Genomic DNA, 22,872 nt, shown 5'->3' on the forward strand with positions numbered 1-22,872 from the left:
AGCTTCACTTTGCATTTGACAGAGCACTGGGGATGCCAGCTGCACACTCTGAATTGCCCCTTTCACTCACCCTTACAATACCCCAACATTATTTTTGGATTCAAGTCTTTCTCCAGACTGTGCCAGACAGGGGAAAGATCAGGAAGAAAGGGTGCTGTAAAAAAACAGTGAATTTTTAATGCATTATTATGGGAACAAGGGAAAAAGTCTCTTTATAGTAACCACTGTCAGCAGTTGCTGGCTGTACAGCAGTGTTGAGACTCAACTACATTTTCCCAACACATACAAATATATCTTTAGAAATAAATACAATAAAGGTGAAACACACAGTTTTATTTATAAAAAGTTACCTTATAATTTATCAATGATTTTTCATGGTTTTAAAACAAATTAGAACCAATCCCCATTAGGCAGTTTGCACTTAAGGAAAAGGGTGAAAAGGAAGGGATGTGGAGTGAGAAAATTACACATGATGCAGCATCTGTGATCTCTCAGAAAGCAAAAAAGTCAACTCAGTGCACCTGGAACTACACCCTGATAAAATCCATTAAGCTCCAGACATGTATTTTGCACCTCCAGTATCTTCCATCTTTAACCATGATTTGAGGATTAAAAACTGTCCTTTCTTTCATCCTCAGGCTCATACATATTTTTCCATTTCTGTAGTTCCTGAGAATCATTTATCTTCCACGCTTCAGCAAAGGACTTCATTTTTTTCCTGTGGGAGAAAAATGAAAAAAAAACCCTAATCAAAATACAGACACATTTTTAAGTGAAGCACATCAAACCCTGAAAGTCCTACAGTCATCTGCAAAATTTTATACGCCATCCAAAATAGCACAGCTCAAAATGTTATGTGATCTTCAAACAGCCAGTTAATATTTTCTAAGATTCATGTTCCTGCTGTAGGTCAGCCACTAAATTAATTCCATAACTAACTTACAGCACCAGCAGCACTGACAAAATGATATAAACAAATGGAAGAACTACTTGTTAAAGGAAATAAACAGCATTGTAGTCAGCCCTGTTTAATTTTGATCATTCAGTTTGTACAAATTTGTATTTGTAGGACCATAACAGGAAAACACATTTTCAATACAAATGAGTGCACACATCCTTCCTGTTTCTTCTCGGCATTTTTTTGATTTGTAAGAGCTGTGACAAATTACAAGACATTTAAAATGGGTTAAAGCACATTGCCGACAACAATGTCAATTGTCAAATGTCAAAACGGGATGAAGTTACCCAGTGGATTTTCTTAAATAATATGAGGGTGACTTAAAAAAACAAGACAAGGCATCTGGCCCGTGGGTGTTGTGACAAGGGCAGTGCCACCAGCAGGTCCAGGAGGGGTTCCCCTGATCTCCTGCTCCCACCTCACAGAACAGACCCACTCTGAACAGCACAGTTAGGACCCTGCTCCAGATTTGGTTTTTTTTAACTTTTGCCAATTACAGACTGATATTTCCAATTAGCATAAGCCACTGCATTATTTTTCCTGTAAACTGTCAAGTTCCTTCTAAAGTTTCTCTTTTGCTTTATTAAGAGGGGATAAAAAAACATCGTTAAGCGCTGAGCACAGCTGAGTTCCAAAGTTTGCACCTATAAATAATTAGTAGTCAAAATGTTCTCATGTAAAATTATCCTGTCAGGATTAGGTACAGCCATCAGACAACTAAGATCTTGATTCATTATGTTCCTATAGGGCTATTTGAATTTTGCTCATAGGATTGCCAAGGAAAATAACAGCAGAAGAAAAAAAAAGAAACAGTGAAAACAGTTATGAATATCTAAACTGTGCACACAGTGTTACAGGATTTACAAATCCATTATGCCACTTGATACACACAGGAATTTTCATAACTACTCTAATATATAAGGTACAAACACCCCTGAATGAAAATCTGATACCAGGGAAATATTAAAATCCCAAGAACTTTCAATAAAATTCTGAGTGTTTGTGGGAACAATCAAAATAATTCACAAATATTTATTTTCAAGTTAAACCAGAAGAAGAATGTCCTTCTACACTTTGGTATGCAAAGACAATTTCTAGTTCCAAAGTAAGTAATAAATACTTTCTAAATTAAAGTCATTAGTACTTTCACTATCACTGATGAGAACATAAGTAGGTATTATAGAAGGAAATAATTAAAGGAAAAAAAATCACATTTGCTCTGACCTTTTCATGTTCACTATTCTCTCCAACTCCTTTGATTTGGAAGCTGCTTTCTTCAAGATTTCTTCAGGAATATCTGCCAGTTTGGCAACATTTAGCCCATAACTCCTTGCAGAGACTCCTTTAGTTATTTGATAAAGGAAAGTGATAAATTCAGGATTCTCTTCCACTTCAGATCCTAGAAACATAAAACCAAAATCAAAACCTCCTCTTTGTGGCAAATACATAAGTCCCCTGTCCTGATCAGCTTACAAGGTAAGCAGATAATACAATATGAAGAATTATTTAGGGGAAAGGTTAATGGCAAAAAGCAATGGGAAGACATTAAAGAAATACATTAAAAATTTTGCAATTATTTCATGAATAGGCCTTTATGATGCCTCTTATAATTCAAGAAGTGGGGCCATCACATTTCAAAACAGTTTCAAAACAATCAGATGCATTTTTTCACTCCATAGAGTGCTAAATTTTGGAGCGGCTCGACACAGTAGGACGAGGGCACTGAAAGTACACGGTATTAAATTATGGAGCCCAGCTGAAATGAAATCCATGGAAGCTACAAAACACATTGTGCTCGTGAAGCCCCATAAATAGCAGGTGTTTCCAGACAGTGAGATCTTTCAGAGAAGGAGCTGCCATATGTTTGATCCCTAATCCCTCCTCCCTAATCCTTTGTGTTTGGCTGCTGTGGGAAGTTGGATGCTGGGATAGGTGAATCTTTCCCTACCCCAGCTCAGATATCCTCCTGAAACACGTCAAGGAATGCATGTCCACTTTTCAACACCCCTAAATGTGTGACTGCAGTGTATCACATTCAGGTGAGGTGTAAATCGTCACACTGACATCCTAGGGTTTTAGCTTTTATAATTTCCATGTATTTGCTACCCTGCAGTTCTTTAGTGTGTAACTCCAAACTCCACATTCAGTGTCAGCTGCTGCTGTCCCATTCGGGGCAGGCACAACAATTCCTCTCCAGGCCTGGCAACCAAGGGCACCTCAGGGCCTCAGGGCCCAGAAATGCAAACAAAAGTGAGTTGGGTGGGCAAACTTGTGGTGAATGACTTCATTAGCTGAGGCTGGGATTGTTAGATTAGCCCAAATATGCAAACGGACCAAACATAAAAGTGTGAAAACCCATGACCTGTTGTCCATTTTTGGGTGTAGCCCCTGAGGGAGGGTTTGCCTGCCCAACATGTACATGAAGGCCCTTTAATGAATATTACTGCTTTTTATTCCCTTCACTTTGTCTGGCCCCTGTTTTTAGGTAGCCCAAAAAGCATCGATAGCACAGAGGGATCCCTCAAACTGCTGGCAGCAGCCACTGGGGACTGCTCACGTTGGTAGGCTGGGAGGGCAAGAAAAAGCATTTGGCAAGGTCTGAGCAGGAAAATGGCTATGGACAGCTTTTTAGAAGTCTGGCTAGTTAGTCTGAAAAGGCATGAACATCAGAGTTACTTTGTGGCTGATGAGAGGAATAAGAAATTTGCCTTTACAGACAAGCTGTGGGTCTGCTGGTGAATAAAACCAGCACTGGGAGAGAAAAGAAACAATGGGAAGGATTCCACTGCTGGATGAATGGAAAAAGAGATTTGCCTTTACAAATAAACTGTAGGTTTGCTGATAAATGAAATTAGGCATTGAAAGGTGAAAGAAACAGTGGGGAAGGAAAACCCCTGAATTCCGTACGAATTAAAAATTAAAAGGGAGGGTTGTACATTAGAGGGAAATCTTTGGGATCAGGCATTCCAGGAAGTCTGAACCTCTCAAGTCCCTCAGCCAATGGGGAAAGAGAGATGGGAAATGTGACTGGGAAATTGGGATAAAAAGGAGGCTGCATCCTCAAAAAATGTGAGACACCCCAGGGGAATGGGGTCTCCCTTTATTCCAATAAAGTAAAGGACTCCTCTGTCTTTTTTTTGGGCACAAACCTCTGGTGTTTGTGGGTTATCTTCCTGGCACTGACCTGTGTGCTGTGTGCTGTCCTCCTCGCTGAGCAGGAAGGCCATGTGGTAGTTGCCCACGGCGCGGGGGTACAGCCGCTGCAGCTCGCACACCGACGGGTAATGGGTGACAAACAGCGTCAGGGCCTGCACCTGCAGCACACACACAGCACTGGGCCTCACCCGTGCGCCCTGCCCTCAGCCGCGCCGAGCTGCTGTCCTTTCCCCACACCCCTGAGGGGAAATGGCGCCTCTCTCCATGGCTGCGGCCAGCGCGGCCTACCCGCCCCACAGCGCGCCTCGGGTGTTGCGGTGTGATTCCAGGATTTACCTCACACACCCGGTTCCTCCCATGATGATTCCCTGCCAGGTGTGCCAGCCTCTCCTTTCCCCTCCCAGCACTGTCTGTCCCTCCTGGCATTCCAGAAGGGCGTTGAATTCCAAAGATGCCCTCCATCCCTGAAGGACATTGGGCCACCCAGGTGTCCTTTGTCCCTTTGTCCCTCCCCTCCTGTCCCTGCTTGGTGGCTCCCGGCCCCTTCCCTGTCCCTCTCCCCGGGGTTAAAGGAGCAGCAACCACAGGCCCAGGGAGTTCTGTTGGAGGAGCTGCTGCACTCAGAGGCCTGTGGGCCAGAAAAAAGCTCTGGATCCAAACCCTCCATCAGAACCGACTCCTTTCCTTCACCATCGCCTTAAAGCTTCTCCAGCAAGGGAAACCTGAGCTCCTCAAGCCTGGACTTGTCTCCCTGTGCTCAGCTGCAGCACCCAGCCAGCCAAAGGTGTCTGTGGGGTGAAACACCACACACCCAGCAGCCAAAGGTGTCTGTGGGGTGAAACACCACACATTGCACAGCCAAAGGTGTCTGTGGGGTGAAACACCACACACCCAGCAGCCAAAGGTGTCTGTGGGTAAAACACCACACATTGCACAGCCAAAGGTGTCTGTGGGTGAAACACCACACATTGCACAGCCAAAGGTGTCTGTGGGTGAAACACCACACACCCACCAGCCAAAGGTGTCTGTGGGTGAAACACCACACACCCAACAGCCAAAGGTGTCTGGGGTAAAACACCACAGTGCTGCTCTTTGGTTCAGCAGCAAGGGCCAGACCAGCCAAGGCACATCCCATCTGGCTATATTGGTAATTATTCCTATACTCAGGCACTTACATCTCTGATGAAATGCTCCAGGGTGGCATAAGCAATGGCAATGCCATCGTGTGTGCTCGTCCCTCGGCCCAGCTCGTCCAGGATCACCAGTGACCTCGAGGTGGCTTTTCTGATGATCTCAGCGGTGTCTGTCAGCTCCTCCATGAAGGTGCTCCGGCCTTTGTAGATGTTGTCTGCAGCACCCATTCTGCACCGGCAAACAGAATACAAAAACTCATCACAAATGTCAGCTAATGCTGGAAAAAAAAATAATCATGGGCATGAAACCATTCTGTTCTAATCTCTGGTTGCTGCTACAAACAGAGGAGAAGAATGCAGGCAGAACATTCACCTTCCAGAACAGTCTCCCAGCTCACACCTCTCCCACCTTCACAAACAGCACAAGGCAGACTTCTTTTCCCCCCAGAAAGGGGGGAACCCTGGGACTTCAGACCAGTCAGCTCACAAGAATTCCATCAGAGGTAGCTGTGAAGGTGAATTTTACTCCTTTGGTTTGGTTCAGCCCTCTGTTCATAGGGGTTTCTAATGCTAGCAATACCCAAAGGGATCCAATATGGCATTCCCACATAGAGTGGAAGCTCCTGTGAACCAGCAGAGCAGCCACCTCCTTCAGGCACTAACAAAATAGCCATTAGTTCCCCTAATTGCACAGGTACACAATCTTAACCAGCATCCTTAAACAAGATTTAAAGGTATTTTAAGAGTTCTCTCCTCATTCTGTTGAAATACAACTCTTAGCAGCCTGCAGGCGGGTGAGCTCCACATACAAAATCCTCCAAATTCCTCTAGCTCTGATTCAGATCCATGCAGCCCTCAAACCCTATCTCAAATTGTGAATTTGTGGTCTACATGTGAGAAACCTGTTGTTAGTCCACCCTGGTCTTCCCTTTTCCTGCAGCTTTCCTTACCTGGGCAAGTAATACCCATTCTATACTGAAGAAAGAGCATTTCTTTTTTACACTTCTACTTTTGAATTACATTAATCACATTAGAGCATCCCTTCTGAGACAGGTCATCATGAGCATGCCACTGAGGAGAGACGTAAAACTGGATTTATTCACTCTTATCAGCCAATATATAATTACATACAAACCACACTGATTTAAGGAAAACTAACTAATGGGTTTAGTATATTATATTTCCAAATTTAACAGCTGGCCACAACAGTATTTAGAGCCAATCAGAACCTTTAAAGAGAAGCCCAATATAGTGGTTTCTTTCTCTCTCTTTTGCTGGATTTATCTCTATTATAATTGCTTCTGTGACTTCCTGAGGCACCACCACGATACAAATAATTTTATGAGGATGACTAAGAGCATTTGACTAAAACCAAGCAGGTTGGACCCAGTATAACTATGATTTGTATATATTCTCTGGTCCCTGCCCTGAAAATCTGTCGTGGTATCATGCATAACTGCACAATAAGCAAATCTTCAGTTATAAATTAACTACTTTGGTTGGAGATGGGCATATGAGAAAACTGAGTTTTTGTTTTATTGAATGTGCGCTTAAACACACACACACAAATTACACTCCCACCCCCAAAAAACAGGTGATTCTGGCCATAAGCTAATTCAACTGTACAAGATTTTTCTCTGAATTAAATGTGTAACTCAGGATAATGACATTTTGTGAAATTAACATTTCATTAAGCCACTTACTGCTGTAATCCTTTCAAATGCTGGGTTAGGAATGATTTTAGTGAATTTCTCGCAGTGCCCCCCACCACCCCTGTGCCCCTTTCCCAGCTTGGGTCAGGCACCAGGCCCTGCTGTAAAATCAAACAATCCCTCTTACTGCACAGATCCACAGAGAACAGGGTAACTTAGACCTTTTTTAACACTGTTAACTGCAAATACATTAATCAGAATGACAAATACTTTTTATGTTTGAACAATCTCTGGCTCCTTAATGAACAACTTCAGTGTTAGCCTCCAACCTTACAATTAGTGGCGTTATTATTTTCTCACTTCTTGCTTGGCTTTTCCTTACAGGGACAGCATCTCACAGGCTGTCTGTTGTGTGCCCATGATGATTACACACAGAGCTTCCATTTTTCTCTGGGATTGCATCATTTCCACAGAGCCCAAAAAATATTTTAGCCTGCTTTGTATCTAATTTGCATTCACAAAAATAATTTCCTGAACTTCCTCACTAAATGCCCAAGATACAAAGAGAAATTAGTATTATCTTTCCCTTGTTGTTAGAGACAGCTGGAGAAGTTTCTTTCCAGCATTTCAAAATATTCAAATCCAACTCGGGCTTAACTACAGATTAAAAAACCAGTGCATTTTTAAATGACATAAAACCTCTTAAATGTTATCCTTTGAAAATTGATAAAATTGTTCTTTCTGCCTCTATCCTTTACCGTAGAAGAATTATACTTGTTTTTTGAATATACATACTGAGCAGTGTTATCCCAGAAATAAGCAGGAATAATTGTTTTAGTGTGGATGATTGCATTTATAAAAGTAACAGATAATTTGTAGCAAGGCATTGCTCCCTAACTTTGTGCTCTATTATTCCTGATACAGTAAAGTTGTTGAGTCCCAAAACCTACTGCTTAAACAACCCTTTTTTGGGTTTATTTTCACATTTAAAACAGCCATAATAAACCCCACCAAACTTCTCCAGAACTCCTCAGTGCCTTGGAATCCACATTTTAATGCAGATCTCCTCCTAAATGTTTTTATACATGAAAACATTAAGTTTTTCTTCTCCAGTCCTGCCCACAAGGAACGTGCAGACAGGCAGCATGAGCAGCGTCTCTTTGGATCCATCACTCCTCAGCTGATGCAATTTGGCTGGAAAACACTTGTTTTAATGTCTCTTTGACAGCCAACCAAATCCTGCAAAATTAAAAGCTCTTCATCTTACGGTGTTCAACCCATTTATTATGCAAACTAAAAAAAAAAAAAAAAAAAAAGAGGATGGATTTTCTATTTTCAGTGCTCAGTTCAAGTAGCAAAGATTCCTGTCAAAGGCCTCAGAAAAAGCCAGCAGAGAGGCAATGTTCTGCAATTTAATTTGCAGAGGGTAAGATATAACTGCACTGCCTCTCAAAAGAAGTTATCCCACATGCTCTTAGAGCTGGCTTGGGTTTGAGATCACAGTGAGGGCCCCAGGAAGTTCACTCCTCTCTTATTTCACTGCATCTCTCTCTCAGTTTGTGGAAATGAACAGGCAGCCCAGGAGCTCACAGTGGTAACATTCCACCACGTGAATCCCAGAAAACAGGACTGCAAAGCCATTCTCTAGAGCCTTATTTTCAAACATCTGCCAACAGCCCAGTGCTACTTACCTATTCCTACTCTACAGAATACTTAATGCTGGGGAAAACACCAAACTTTAACTACGTTTTCCCATTGATTTTAGTAATATTCATCTGAGTTTAGAAGCTCACCTAAAGTACTCACTGCAAAAATTGAACCTTTTGCAGAAGAATAAACCTAAGTCAAGAACAATTAACATGAAAAGAAAATTACTCTTTTTCTCCAAGAATAAGGTGTAGAACACTCTCAGCACCAACAAAAATCCCTTTCCGTGATTCAAAGGTAACACTGAGAACCCCATGAATAAAATAAATTCATAATGTAACTTTACAATTCCACTCACTCCCTCACACAAACCCCTCTGAAATGTCATTTCAAAGATCACTGCATTTGCACAGGAGTAATTTAAATTAAAACACCCAGTTTTACACGAAGGGAGGTCTAGACGTGCTGCTGCCTTGCATCCCTCCCTTTTCCTGGCAGGGCCTGCCCTCCACAGCCTGTCTGTGCCCAGGGCAGTGGGCACAGCCAGCCCACCAGGCATGGGCAGGACACTGCAGATGTATTAAGTAATTCCTCAGGAGATTGCATGTGCAAATTTGTAACAGCTCACTGGCAAGAAAATAATGCTTCACACTCCCCCACAACCTACTGGTACATCATCCTCTTCGTTTCCATCAAGATCTCACTGATGCAGACCAAAAACTGACAGAAAGAAAAATAATTTACAGAGGCTGTAATTACAGAATTAGGGAAAAAAAAAAAAAAGAAGTGTGATGGGAAGCATGGCTATCAGGATAGTTATTATTTTTGCATTATTCATGGGTGACTTCTAAGAAGCGTGCCAAGTTACATGGATGATGACAGGGAATCAAAGGATGCTCATCACATAAACCTGTTTTCAGTCTACATCCACACGTGCTCAACCATCTCTACAACTGCTTATCTGCAAATTTAAATGAAGAAATACCAATGGTATGTTACATAATTAAGGAGAACAGCTGTTGAGAAGCCTGACAGAATGCATTCAATGTAAAATACATTTTTCTTTTGCACGTTATTGTAGATATGTGATGCTCTCAGTCATTGAGAGATTAATGAAGATATTAAATGACTCTGAGGGATAAAAACTTTGTATTATCCTAAAAAGAAAAGCAAGTCCACAGTGATTTCAATGCTCAGTTTCATAGTGATTTCTAAATCTTGTTTTCCCCCTTCTCAGTATCAGTAGGTAGCTAAAGCAGCCAGAATAAATAATGACTGAAATCCTCCTTTCCTTCTAGAGCTGGCCCACAGGGGAATGCTGCACACACCAGCACCCCTGCCTTTTAAAAGAAACATTTCTAACAGGATTAACTTTCAAGATGTGAAGTCCATTGATTTTATTTTTTTTCCTGAAAGGCAGAGGGAAGAAGAACACCCACTCTATCTTTTTAAAAGCTTCAGCTGGACTGACAGGACAGGCAGGACAGCATCCCTGTGAGTCAATGCAGGCCCTGAGGGACCAGAAGCTACCAGCATCCCTCATCCCTACACTTCACGGACTAACAGAAAAACTCAAGTACTACAAAAGTTTGTCACGTTACCTAGGGAGGAACACCAGTAAATTTGCTTTCTGAAATTCAGCAATGATACTCTCAGTAACATTTGAACTGGGTAAAAATACTTGTTACATTGCTCAGGGCAAATACATCACTGACTTTTAAATTATCAGTGAAAATGTTACTGGTGGTCAAGAGAAAGACCTGCTTGTGAGGGCAAACATTTTACTGAAGGATAAATTATACAACAGATAGTCAAATTAAGGTGTTTCTTTGAGAGTCATCACTATTAGCTTAAAGAAGGTGAAAGAACAGGGACAAATCAACACCTTCAAATATGCACAGGTTTGCACTCACTGCTTGGGACACCAGGGAGGGAACTCAAGGTAATTAAGTTAATGTGCATTTGTAGCTAAAGGATTGAGGCCAGGGGGGATTAAAGAGCAGGAACTATAGCAACAGAGTAGGGACAATGGCTGAAGCACTCAGCACAAGTGAACTTTTCCCCTTTGGACCTGTGGGCAGCAAGGACAATCCAATTCCACCTGTGACTGGGTCAAGTCCTAGGATGGAGGGGTTTTGGAAAGGTCGATATAACCTGACTTTGAGCAGCTGGTCAGCCTTGCAGGCACATTTCCTCGTGCCCTGGGCCCAGCATGCAGGCACCCCAAAGGCTGTCTGGGGGAACACGGCGGGGCTCCATGGGGAAAAGATGCAAACCTCACACTGCAGATGCGTGTTTCTGTGAAATGCGCAGAGACACGCAACCAAATTAGCGACAGACACATGCACAGCCTGGCTTAACTTGTTCCTACAGAGCCACAGAACACTGTCAGAAGCAATTACAGCTCAAATGCACTGTGGTACGTCCAAGACACAACTTTTCCAGAAAAAACAGAACAAAATAATTCTTCAGTTTAACAACACTAAGACTACAACTTTAGCTTATTCTTTTTTTTTTTTTTTAAGCCAAACCAAAGCTATCCCCACATGATAAAAAATGGTGCAATGTACTTAATACAGCACCCTGTTCTTCCCCGAAAGATGGGAACAATTTACCCCAGAGATGCAATTACATGATTGATTGTGAGCATAAATGAAAGGCTTAAGTAATTCTTGTTACTCTGGCAGTAAACAAAAATACAATTAAGGAGGAACAAAATGAAGCAAATTACTGTGCCATAAAGAAGTAACATTTCTGAAAATTACTTTGGGGTTATTGACAGCTAAAAGTTCTGTTGGTCTGACTCATTGTGCTTTCAATACAAACAATACTTTCTTGGCATGTCAGTATATAAAATTCTCATGTGGACTTGCCATTCACTTGGGATTGCTTTGTGAGAACAGCTCCCTTCTTTTCTGCACAATAAATAAATCAATGTGCATGGCAGAACCACTAAGCTTCACCACATATATATAAAATAAACAAAGACCTGGAAAAGTACCTTTGATTTTTTAATTTTCTGACCATTATCTTTCAGAGTCTAACTGCTCAGAGAAATTGAGAGACTTTCTTCTATTTATTCTATTTTTTTTTTTCCAAAGGAAGATCTGAATGATTTAAACATTTATTTTCAGGTTTAAAGAATTTCTAAAAAATCCCCAAAGTTCTGGTCAAAACCAGGTTCTGTACAAACAAGTTGTTCAGCTGAGATAAACTCCTCCACAGTTTTGACTCAGCGATCAATCTCCTGGTGCTTTCTGTACACACCTGCAAAACCTGCCAAACACTGCTGTCACCTCCCCACTGGTTTCACAGCCTAGATTTTTCTGATTATGAAGAAGCTGTCTAGATGAAAGCTTTCATTTGTCTGAGGTGTTGTGATTTTAACTGGTATTTCTAGGAAAAATTTTCTTCATTATCTTGCCCTGTAAGCTTCAAATAAATCACTAAAGCTTAATAAAGAAATAAATGGAAACAAGGATTTTTTTAAATGTAGACTCTGCTTTTTAGAGTTAAAGCCAGAAAAATTCACAAGTGGTATAAAAATGAGAAGCAATATTTGCCTATTCCTATGCAATTAGGATGATTTCTAATAATGGAGCTTGTTATTTATTTATTATTTTAAATACAACTATTTCCCCCTCTGTGCTTGTCTTGTGCAGCTCCCTTCTGATAAGCCAATGAAACTGGCTGAATGAAATTAAGTGCAACGTGCTTTGCCTAGTTAGAAAAAGTTGAGAATTCCTTTTCCCTGAAAGGTTGCATCAATGGAACAGTCACATCCATTAACACTTAGGAGTATTATTTTGCTTTTGTTCTCACGTGATGTGCCTCAATGTGCAAAAACCACTTGGAGAACATCTTCCACACAGTTTCCAGTCTGACAGAACGTTCTTTTCCCTGCTTCACGTACCCACTCCATCCTGTGCTTTCTGATTTTCTCAGGAATTCTTACAAAATATACTCTTAGCAAGCCCTGAAACATTTTAACCTGAAAGTAAATCTAAAAGTAACCTAAAGTAAGCCATTTTTTAAGTACCTTTCAGACTTGAATGAAGAAAAGAAAAAAGAGAAAATAACAGAAAAAATAAAACACAAGCATCCCAAGTCAGCTGGCAGGTAGTCATACAATATTTGCTTTCCATCATGATTTCAAACCTTACTGAAATTTGTGATAATGCCATAGGTATTCACATTTCATCCAGTTAAAATAAAATGTTTGTCTACTTGTTTCTTTCAGCTCCACACACTTGTGAAACAGTAATATGACTTTGTCAAGCTGTCAGAATTAAATAGCTGTAAATGCATTGAGGGAGGTAACACTCACAATACATCTATTATAAGGCCTGACCTTTTTGAGAGTAATTCCACCACTTACAGATCAGAAAAACATTCTGACATTTTAATAAACCATAAAGAAGAGAGTACTATGGCTTGTTTGGTACATGGCCTCTCCAGAAGTCTGGAGTAATGACGACTGAGTTTCCTTGGGTTCTTTTCAGTTTCCTTTGAAGAAATCCTCCATCTCTAAACTGTCCTCTAAGCTCTAACAGCAATTCTTTCCAGCTATGGGGAAGAGGCTGAGGGCTCCATTCACCCTGCACAATCCTACAGGGACACAGCCACAAACACTCCCTTAGTTCCTGCCCCATAAATCTCTTTCAGGTGACAACAGTCAAGGCACAGGAAAAAATTGTGAGAGGATCCACAATGCCTGTAGGCAAATCATGCCAGAAATGTCACTTTGGGACACAAATGCCCCTTCCCCTTCCATCTCTGTGAGCCCAAATGCATGTGACTGTTGTGCCTCTCTGCTCACAGGATGATGGAGATGAGCAGTGCCAGGCACACCACTCGAGCAGCCATTCAAACACTGATTTTTAATGCCATTATGCTGTCTTCCACGTGGGTGTTGTGAGGTTTTTACCCCGTGAGGTTTGTGCAGCACTCACAAACCTCAGTGGAACGGCCACACCTGGTCTGAGTGGGTTTGAGATCAGCTGGAGATGCCACCTGAGCAGTGGCACAGCAAGGGAATACAGCCCCCAGCTGGCAGAACAGCACCGAGTTCCCTCCTAGAGGGACCCTGAGGAAACGTCCTGGCTGCTCCAGCAGCTTCCCAAAGATAAAAAGAGACTGAATCTCATCAGGGTCACCATGTTCAGCCAGGGGTACGTATCAGTAATACTGTGGGAATCCACAGAACCAGAGGGTTTGGGAAAGCTGCAAAAGGCAGGCCTCAGAAACAGCAGAACTGTGACTGGAGCCAAGCAGCAGCCAGGAGATTGGGCAGCAGAAAAATTATTTAAACTGTAGAAAAGCAAGGACAAATAGAGCAATGGTCTGTGTATTAACACTGGTCTAGAATAACTCCCTAAGCTACAGAAAAGTTTATCTAGCAAGATATTAGGAAGGTTGAAGCTCAATAATGGAGCTCTGTGCATTGTGTTTGAAGGCTCACAAGCAGGGATTGCATTTGAAATAAGCCAGCATTGTTTAACCAAAGGTACCTGTGCTTACAGTGGTTGGACAGAACGACTGTCAATATAGAATATACACTGTACAGATATAAATACTGTCAGTGTGCTTTTGCTTTGTGTGATTGGTCACAAAGCTCATAAAGTGAGCTGTGACATTGAGTTCTGTGTCTGCTGCCTGGGATGTGAGCTGCTGCCATCTTCCATTGCCATAGCCATGGACTGAGAGTGATGCTGGAAAATCAAACAGCTCAAGGCAGTTCCACAGCAGCCTGTCCTGTTTGTGGTCTGTGCAGAGACCCAGCTGATGATATAATACCATTTTTTTCTTTAACCTGGAATGAACAGTAGGGAAAAAACATGCATGGTCACTCTGTCCAAACACTGGGGAGGGGAGGAGAAGAGCTCTTTCTTCACACCAGTTCTGCTTCTTGGAAAAGGATTATCTCATGGGCGCTTCGGGGTGCCTCCAAGGCAGAGTGTCACACAAAACCAGGGTTAGCTGGGGTAGAATACCCAGGCTGGACTGATTACAGACTACCCTGAGCTGGAAGGGACCCAAGGGTCACCCATGGCACCCGTGCCCTGCCCAGAGCCCCAGCAATCCCACCCTGGGCATCCCTGGAGCACTGTCCAAGCCTTGCTGGAGCTGTGGCAGAGGCTGTTCAGTGCCCCACCACCCTGTGGGGAAGCAGAACCTTTCCCTGTCTCCATCCCAAATTGCCCTGGCCCAGCCCCAGCCGTGCCCTGCTCCTGTTTGGGAGCGTGTTCACAGAGCTCTTGGATGTGGGAAGAGAGGAGGATCTGACCCCGTGTTTCAGAAGGCTGATTTATTGTTTTATGGTATATATTACATTAAAACTATACTAAAAGAATACAAAAGTTTTCATCAGAAGGCTGGCTAAGAATAGAACAGGAAAGAAATGTTAACAAAGGTTTGTGGCTTGGCTCTCTGTCTGAGCCAGCTGACTGTGACTGGCCATTAATTACAAACCTCCAACATGGGCCAATCCCAGATGCACCTGTTGCATCCCACAGCAGCAGATAATCAATGTTTGCATTTTGTTCCTGAGGCCTCTCAGCTCCTCAGCAGGAAAAATCCTAAGGAAAGGATTTTCCATAAAAGATGTCTGCGACAGGTGTGTTCACCACCTGAGCTGTGTCACCTCAGTCACAGCTGGGAGGACACAGCTGACACTCCCACGGACCTCAAACACACTTTTCAACAGGACTTCACTTGGAAAGGCTCTCAGTTCTTCAGTGGTTGCTTGAAGTGATCAAAATCCCCTCCCTGTACTGAACCCATCAACCAACTCAGAAAAGCCACTCCAAGGCACAAGGTGGGAGTGGCCCTTGGTGGCTGGAATTTATGTGACCCAACTGAGGCCATTGCTGAGGGGGATGAAACTCCTCCACTATTTCAGTGCTCAGCTGCCCAAAGATTTCTGTGCTCTGGTTTTAATTGAACAGACTGCTTTTACACAGGTTCCACATCATTATACAAGAACAACGGATTATAAAATACCAAAACAGTGATGTAACCTCAGAGCTGGGACAGACAGACCCAGGATTCCATCGTGGCCATGTCTGTCTGAGGGACTCTGTATGCAGACGTGTAATATAAGCTACAATTAAAAAACATCCCTCCCTAGCCAAGGTGAGCAATCACCATCTGCTTACACAACTTTTTCATATATATAAAGGAACCTGAAACAAGCAAGCACCTCCATTGCAGACTCAGCAATTAAAGACATCCCTCCAAGCTAGAAATACATCTAAATCATCTGTTACAAAAAGAAAAAGCAGAGGAAAGTTCTTTACACCTGAATACAGATCCTGTGATGTGAAGGGACTATCCTGCACTGTCAGCCCCCTCCATCCCTGCCTTCTCTACATACACTACAGACAATTCCAGGTGTGTTGGATACCATGAGGATTAAAGTCAATACCAATAAAGTTTGATACCATGAGGATTTAACAGCATTTCCAGCTGGGCGGGGATGAAACCTCACTGCAAGGTGTGGGTCACTGCAGTGACTGTGCCAGCTCCCTGGAATAAGTGAAAATAGTTCTTATTTCAACACAGGAAGAGAAATCCAGGCAGGTAAGTGCTCTAGGAAGGAAATTACTCTGTCCCTGTACCATCACCTGGCGCTGGCAGGGGTTGTTCTCCTCGACACGATTCTTTCTGATGGCAGCCTGTGATGTCCAAAAATTGATTCCCAAAGTCTGGAAGGCACTTGGTAACCTGAACTGCTAATTATCTTGTTTATTTGAAGATGTTTTGCCTTCAAAGTGCTGTAGCATCCTCCCTCTCCCTCCCAATTTTGAACATGAACTCCCATGAACAGCTACTGTTGGCCCACAGGAAATAGGATAAAGCCTCCTAGCAGTGGGAAATTCTATCAATAATTGATTAGAAGAGGGACCTCTGCAGAGGTCAGCTTTATTCAACCACCCCTCCCCAGGGCACGATTAAGCCAGCAGAACTCTTGTCATTAATTCCTCCATACATGGATGTCCACCCTTGCTTGGTCTCCCTGCTCACACACACACACAAACAGCTTAATAATTCCAGTGTCTGACTGACTGTATTAGAGCTAACAAAAACTGAGGGTTGGTTGTAGAGTAGAAAACAAGCCTGTTTACTGGAAGTAGAAACTTGGATGGGAATTTTCAAACATCAGAGAATCAAATATCCAAATCCCAATAAAAGTCAATATAGATGGGATGTCAACCTCTTCAAAACCCTTCTAAATTTTTTACATATAATGCCACTGATTAGGTTGAAATTCTTTAAGAAAAGATTACACGAAAACATTATCCCTTATTGCAGAAAAAAAAGAGAAAATACTAACCAGCCAACATCCTCAAAATCCTGGTTGCTCCCCCTGATTTGGGTTAGGCTCAGCACTGTCCCCTGTCTTACCCACCCAGTAGTGCAGAAAGATCCACTCTACCTGTAAGCAATTCCTCTTGCATCTTTCAAAACATTTGGTGTAATCCAGTATGTAAAGTCAATTTAGAGATGCTATCCCATACAAGCACAATATATCACAAGGAATAACCATAGTAGCAACCTTTCAATTTCCATGGAAACCCTGCTTGGAAAACAAGCCACAAATCCTGGGGATACAAATCCCTTAAACCTATATAAATTCACTCTTGGAAGATGCAGTCTACAAACCAAAACAGGGGACTGGAGAAAGGTTTATCACGAACTCTTGGTCATCCTGGTGCAAAGAATCCCTCACAGAGCCAGCTTGTACAGCATCACTGGCTGATCCCTCCCTGCATCCTTCCCTGCATCCCTGAGCATCCCTCACTCTCTCTCCTGCAGGGGTACCACACTAACAGCATCCCCCAAAACATCACCAAGCAGTGATGGAAGTACCTTGGAGACTGACACCTTCCCATGGTAAGTTTTTGAAGTATTAAAAATGCAGTTTTAAAATGAAGTATTAAAATGCAGTATTAAAAATGAAGTTATCAGCAACAAAATGGAAATTCGCACTTTTTTCCAGCAAGACCTTGTGGCCTGGGGTGGCAGTGCAGAAAGGAGGTCTACATAGCTGTTCTCATTAAAAAAAAATTATATCATAACAATAAAAAAAATCCAAACAAAATTAACCCGCAAAACAAAGCACAGGAGGTGAAACAAAAAAAAATAAAAAAAAAAACAAAAAAAACCAAAAAAAACCCAAAATAAAAAAAAAAAAAAAAAAAAAACCAAAAAACAAAACAAAACAAAACAAAACAAAACAAAAAAAAAAAAAAAAAAAAAAAAAAAAAAAAAAACCAAAATTGGGTGGGAGTTAAGAGAAAGTCTCCGATCTCTTCCAGATCATTCTCTACCAGAGGAGAGGACAGAGCAGAAGCTGAGGCTTTAGAAAAAAGCATCAAACCTCAAGCTTTTTGTGGCAGCTGGTTTATTGATTCTTTCCTTAAACCAGGCATTAAAAACTATTTCAAGGGTAACTTCATATGGCTGAGAAATTCCCTGAATGCAACACCACATTAACCTGCCTGACAGACTTAGATAGTTTAGGACCTCTGCCAGAACCCTGAAAAAAACCAAAACCTACCCCCAAAAAAACCCCAAACCAACCAAAAGTGAGGTGCCTCCTTGAATGATCTCTGTATACCTTGAGCAGAATCTTCTAACCCATTCCTTTTCTCCTTTTTTTTTTTCCTGTTACCTTTTAACTGATGCATGACTACTTCTATCTTAAAAATTATTATCAATTTTTTCCTGATTAATATTTAGTCAATTAGTTTACTCTTAATTGCTGGTGTAATTACAAGAATTTCAGTAATTCTTCCACATATTTATCTGGTGTTTGACACATATCACATTAAATGGGGAATGGCACATCCAGCTGAACTTCCAAAAGTAATATAGACGAGGGAAAAAAAAAATCCATCCCTTGTGTTAATAAGTGACTGGGCTACAAATTAAATGGTCTGAAACCTCACAGAGTAAAAAACACTCTGTGACTGCTTGGCTGCACGACTGAAAGCAGAAGTTTTGCCTTTGCCCACACTATGGGAAAAGTACTTGGGTTTTATTCTAATACAGAGAGAAGTTAAGCAGAATCAGGCAAATACACTGGGGAACAAGTGGAACACAGATAAAAATCTAATTTATTCTCTTTCAAGCCGGCCCAAAACAAAACATCTCTCCCAATGACTGTGTCATATTTCTTAGTATTTTTTGCAGAAATCATGCTTTTGCAATGACAGTCTAGGAAAAGCAGAGGAAAGCAGATACTCAGCTTGAGTGTGTGTAAGATTAGAATTTAAGGCAGTGAGAATCCAAGTGAAGTACTCCATGTCCAGCTACAAACCCCAGAGGAAGACACAAATAATGTCCAAATGCTCAGTGGTGCTGTAATGCTCCTCCTGCATCACAAACCAGGTCCTGTGCATCTCTGTGTCCCCACAAGAAATGCTCACCCCACCAACCAGCTCATTACCTGCAACACAGGGTGGGGAAAAAAGTGAAGCATTTTGAATTCTCATCTGGAGTTACCTCTGGGAAGAGGATAGAAATGGTTTGCTGCTGTGCTTGGCACTGACCTGTGTCAAGGTGGGATCTTCATTTGTTTTGTGACACAGGGAAAGTCACAAACACTTTTACAGGATGAAGCAATTGCAGGTGAGTAGCACCTCAATTTAATCTTGATTAAGAGTTACCTCTGCAATGTACACTGGCATCACAGAACAGGAATTTCCAGAAATTCCAGCTAAGGCACCTGATTGCTGTGAAACTTACAACCACACATGATAATCCACCTCAAATACCACTGGTAACACAAGATTTTGACTAATTAAAGTAATTACTGAAGAAAAAGTGGGGAAATCAGGCAATAAACCCTAGCAATATTAGATTATAATATAATACAGAGTTTTGACTCTACAGATAATTTTTACAAATTTTCAGCAACGTCTCAAGAATGAGACAGTGAAATAAACTATCATTATTCGTTCCTAAAAGGACATCAAGTGAGGAGTAAGTGTGTTTAGGACTGATAGTACAGGAAGGAGATTAGGTGTGAAATATATGCAGCCCAAAATTTTCAGTCTGTAATATTGTGAGTGTATACCACAGAGCTTCAGAGCAGAAATTCTGACATGATTTTAAAAGCTGACAACATTCATTTTAGGGGAAACATTTGGCCACCACCCAGCAGCATAAATTTGGTTGAGATATCCATTTGGGCAGGTAAGCTAGATACCTGGATGTTAATCAAGACAGACACATTAAAATTCTTGCCCCTTGAAGATTGAAAGGTTACAAAACAAGTACCATAGCTCACCAAAAAACTGAAATCAAAACCTAGCAATGGACCTAAAGTGCCTCTAAAATGAAAAAAAGGAAACTTCAGGCATAAATTTTCAAGTTGTAACTGAAAAATTAAGTTATACTTTGATACACACACCCCCTGCCACAGTAGCATTTCCAGTTTTGAGAGGTTACCTGGTAAAAATTCCATCCACAATGCCAATTGTGGCCTCTTCTGCAGGAACAAAAGAGCCAATCTGTGCCATGACTGTGATCAGTGCCACTTGCTTGATGTAGGAGCTCTTCCCTCCCATGTTGGGCCCAGTTATTATCATGACCCTTTCACCATCTCCCTGGAAACACAAAACAGTGGTGAAATACATTGCCCTGCACATGGTGCTTCTATCAGGAAGTATGGTGTGCTTAGAAGGATACAGGAAAAGTCTGCAGGGTTAAACTTACTATTTCTGGGTGAACAGCTTTCCTCCATTCTTAGGGCTCATCACATTCACCTCTCCAGATATTAGCTCCAGGTGGAGCAAAATCAACTTTGATTACTCTTGAGCAAAATGGACAGAGTGAGGGGGAATCTTCCTGCTCTCCAGCCCAGAAATAATCAGGGAGCTCAGTCAGCTCAGGAGCACAGGGAGTGGTGCCAGAGGGCAGGGCTAGCTGGGACCTTGGGAATGAGGAATTGTTCCCTGGCAGGGTGGGCAGGCCATGGCACAGCTGGAACTGCCCCTGCATCCCTGGCACTGCCCAAGGCCAGGCTGGACCCTGGGACAGTGGGAGGGGTCCCTGCCATGGCAGGGCTGGGATGAGGTGAGCTTTATGGCTCCTTGCAACCCAAACCATTCTGGGATTCTGCAGAATTTCTCTGGAGAAAGGGACAGAATCGTGAGCTTGGCTGTGACCTGGATTCCTCTCCAGTCTGAGCTCTCGCTGTCAAATGGGAAGATCTGGCGGGCAAACACCTGACCTGGATTTTATACCCATAACTGCCTGGCTGGGTATGACAAAAGGGCATTCAGAGTGGCTACAAGAAGGCATCAAGACATTCCTGGGCCTGGCAGTATTTGACTGCAACACAGATGCTGTGAGCAGACCATGCCCAAACTCCATCAGCGTCTCTCATCATTAAAACCAGACCCAAGCAAATGAGATCAGATGCAAGAACTCAGCTGTGAGACTCCCCAAAGCACTGCTATGCGTCTGCAGCTCCACAATTAAACTGTGTTCCTCAAGTGCAAGACAACTGCTGATACAAAATTAAAACTTAAAGCTTTCTCACAGCCTGAGTCGAGACCAAGAGCTTGAGTTATGCAAGGACGTGGAGCAGCTAGAGTATCCCAGGGGTGCATCTGATGAAATGCACCAAGGGATGATCTGAAGGGAAGCCAGCAGTCCCCACTGCCCCCGTGGGAGAGGCAAACCCCCAAATGTTTGAGGAGAACAGGGGGAATGGAAAAATAAGCTGTTTATTTCAGGAGATTAAGAAAAAAAAAAAAAAAAAGCTTTTCCTCAAGTTAGATATTTGACAACATTTCAGCTGACAACATGACAGGAGATGTATTTTCCTGCTGATTCAAACACATCAGTTGAAAACTGGAGATGCTTTAATAAACTGGTTGCCACCCACCTCTCTCAAGAAAAAGAGAACTCAAAGAACTGCAGAAGCAAAAGTGATTCTGCCATGATCACTTGGTTTTGTAATATTCAGTATTTAGAAAGCCAGCATAAGAATGGGACTAAAGAGGGAAAAGTGCATGATGATTCCTGAATGACATGCTGAATTTTTTTGGAAGTGCCATCTGTCACTTGTTTGGAGTTGACAAATAATTTTGAAAACATTCTCTGATGTATTGCAAAATATCTGTAGCATTGTTCAGTACAGAACAGCACTTTAAAATGTTCCCCAGGAAATACACACAAATCTGAATGCTGTTTTTACAGCAATGTCCCACTCTGGCAGCTGTTTCATACCTTTCCTACATTTACTGCATAAATAGGAAGAGAGAAGTTGGGAGGATATCTTTTATATTCATTAAGAACAGCTATTTAATATTTATAAAAGTATATGGAGAGATAAATATTTAACGAAAAGCTTCAAACAGGCATGTAATTTAAAAGACAGAGCTTAGTTTATCAGGAAAAAAAGACTGTATGACACTAATATTTCCATAGAGAGAGGAAACTGTAGAAAAATACATTTAAAAATACAAGCAATCTTAGAATTAATGTGAAAAATTGAACCTATAGTTTGTATTTTGCATATTAAAAGATACCAAAAACTAGATAAGAGTTTGTCAAAATGCAGACTCCCTACACGGACACTGTTAAAAACCCTGTAATTATTCACTTGTTTTTTGAACATAACCATTTCATTGAAACCCTCATTTTCCTCATTTTGAGACTACCTTCCTTTTCTTCAAGCCTTGAGACTGGACAGGGCTGTGAGGAGAGCACCTGGCAGCAGCAAGGGATCAGCAGAGGGACAGAGCAGATGTGGTGACATCTAGCAACACCTGTCTGAAATGCAGCCCAGCAAGGCTGCAGGGCTCAAACCACCCATTCCCCCAGAGGAATTCCCTCAGCCCAAAACTCCTGCCCTGGAAGGTTTGGAAGCTCAGCCAGGTCTGGGTACTCACTGAAAGGCTGGTGGTGTTTGGCACGTACTGATCCTGCTCTCCCAGCAGAACATCAATCACAGGGTGCCTCCCATTCTTTATCGTTATTTCACGACGACTGTCTTGCACAGTTGGCCTGCAGAAGAGGAAAGGTATTAATCTCAGTGTTCTTTGTGTGTATTAATATAAAATATAATATAATATAATATAATAGAATAGAATAGAATATAATATAATATAATGTAATATAATATAATATAATATAATATAATATAATGGAATATAATATAACATAATATAACATAACATAACATAACATAACATAACATAACATAACATAACATAACATAACATAACATTCTATTATAATAGAATGGAATATAATGGAATATAATGGAATATAATATAACATAATATAACATAATATAACAAATATA

At 41.7% G+C, this 22,872-nt stretch overlaps 1 protein-coding gene across 1 annotated transcript in view; it reads right to left on the reverse strand.

Annotated features, from left to right (window-relative positions):
* Window positions 1-307: 307 nt before the first annotated feature.
* Window positions 308-22,872, reverse strand: part of MSH3 (mutS homolog 3) — a 75,791-nt gene continuing 53,226 nt past the window's right edge. The window contains exons 16-21 of the mRNA XM_064736810.1: window positions 22,457-22,571; window positions 20,004-20,161; window positions 5,290-5,476; window positions 4,143-4,272; window positions 2,183-2,357; window positions 308-718 (exon numbers count right to left, since the gene is read on the reverse strand). Coding sequence (XP_064592880.1) covers window positions 610-718; window positions 2,183-2,357; window positions 4,143-4,272; window positions 5,290-5,476; window positions 20,004-20,161; window positions 22,457-22,571 — 874 coding nt within the window. The 3' untranslated portion in view covers window positions 308-609. The remainder of the gene's footprint in view (window positions 719-2,182; window positions 2,358-4,142; window positions 4,273-5,289; window positions 5,477-20,003; window positions 20,162-22,456; window positions 22,572-22,872) is intronic.

This window comes from Zonotrichia leucophrys, chromosome Z (assembly GCF_028769735.1).
Source record: "Zonotrichia leucophrys gambelii isolate GWCS_2022_RI chromosome Z, RI_Zleu_2.0, whole genome shotgun sequence".
Taxonomy (NCBI): Eukaryota; Metazoa; Chordata; class Aves; order Passeriformes; family Passerellidae; genus Zonotrichia; species Zonotrichia leucophrys.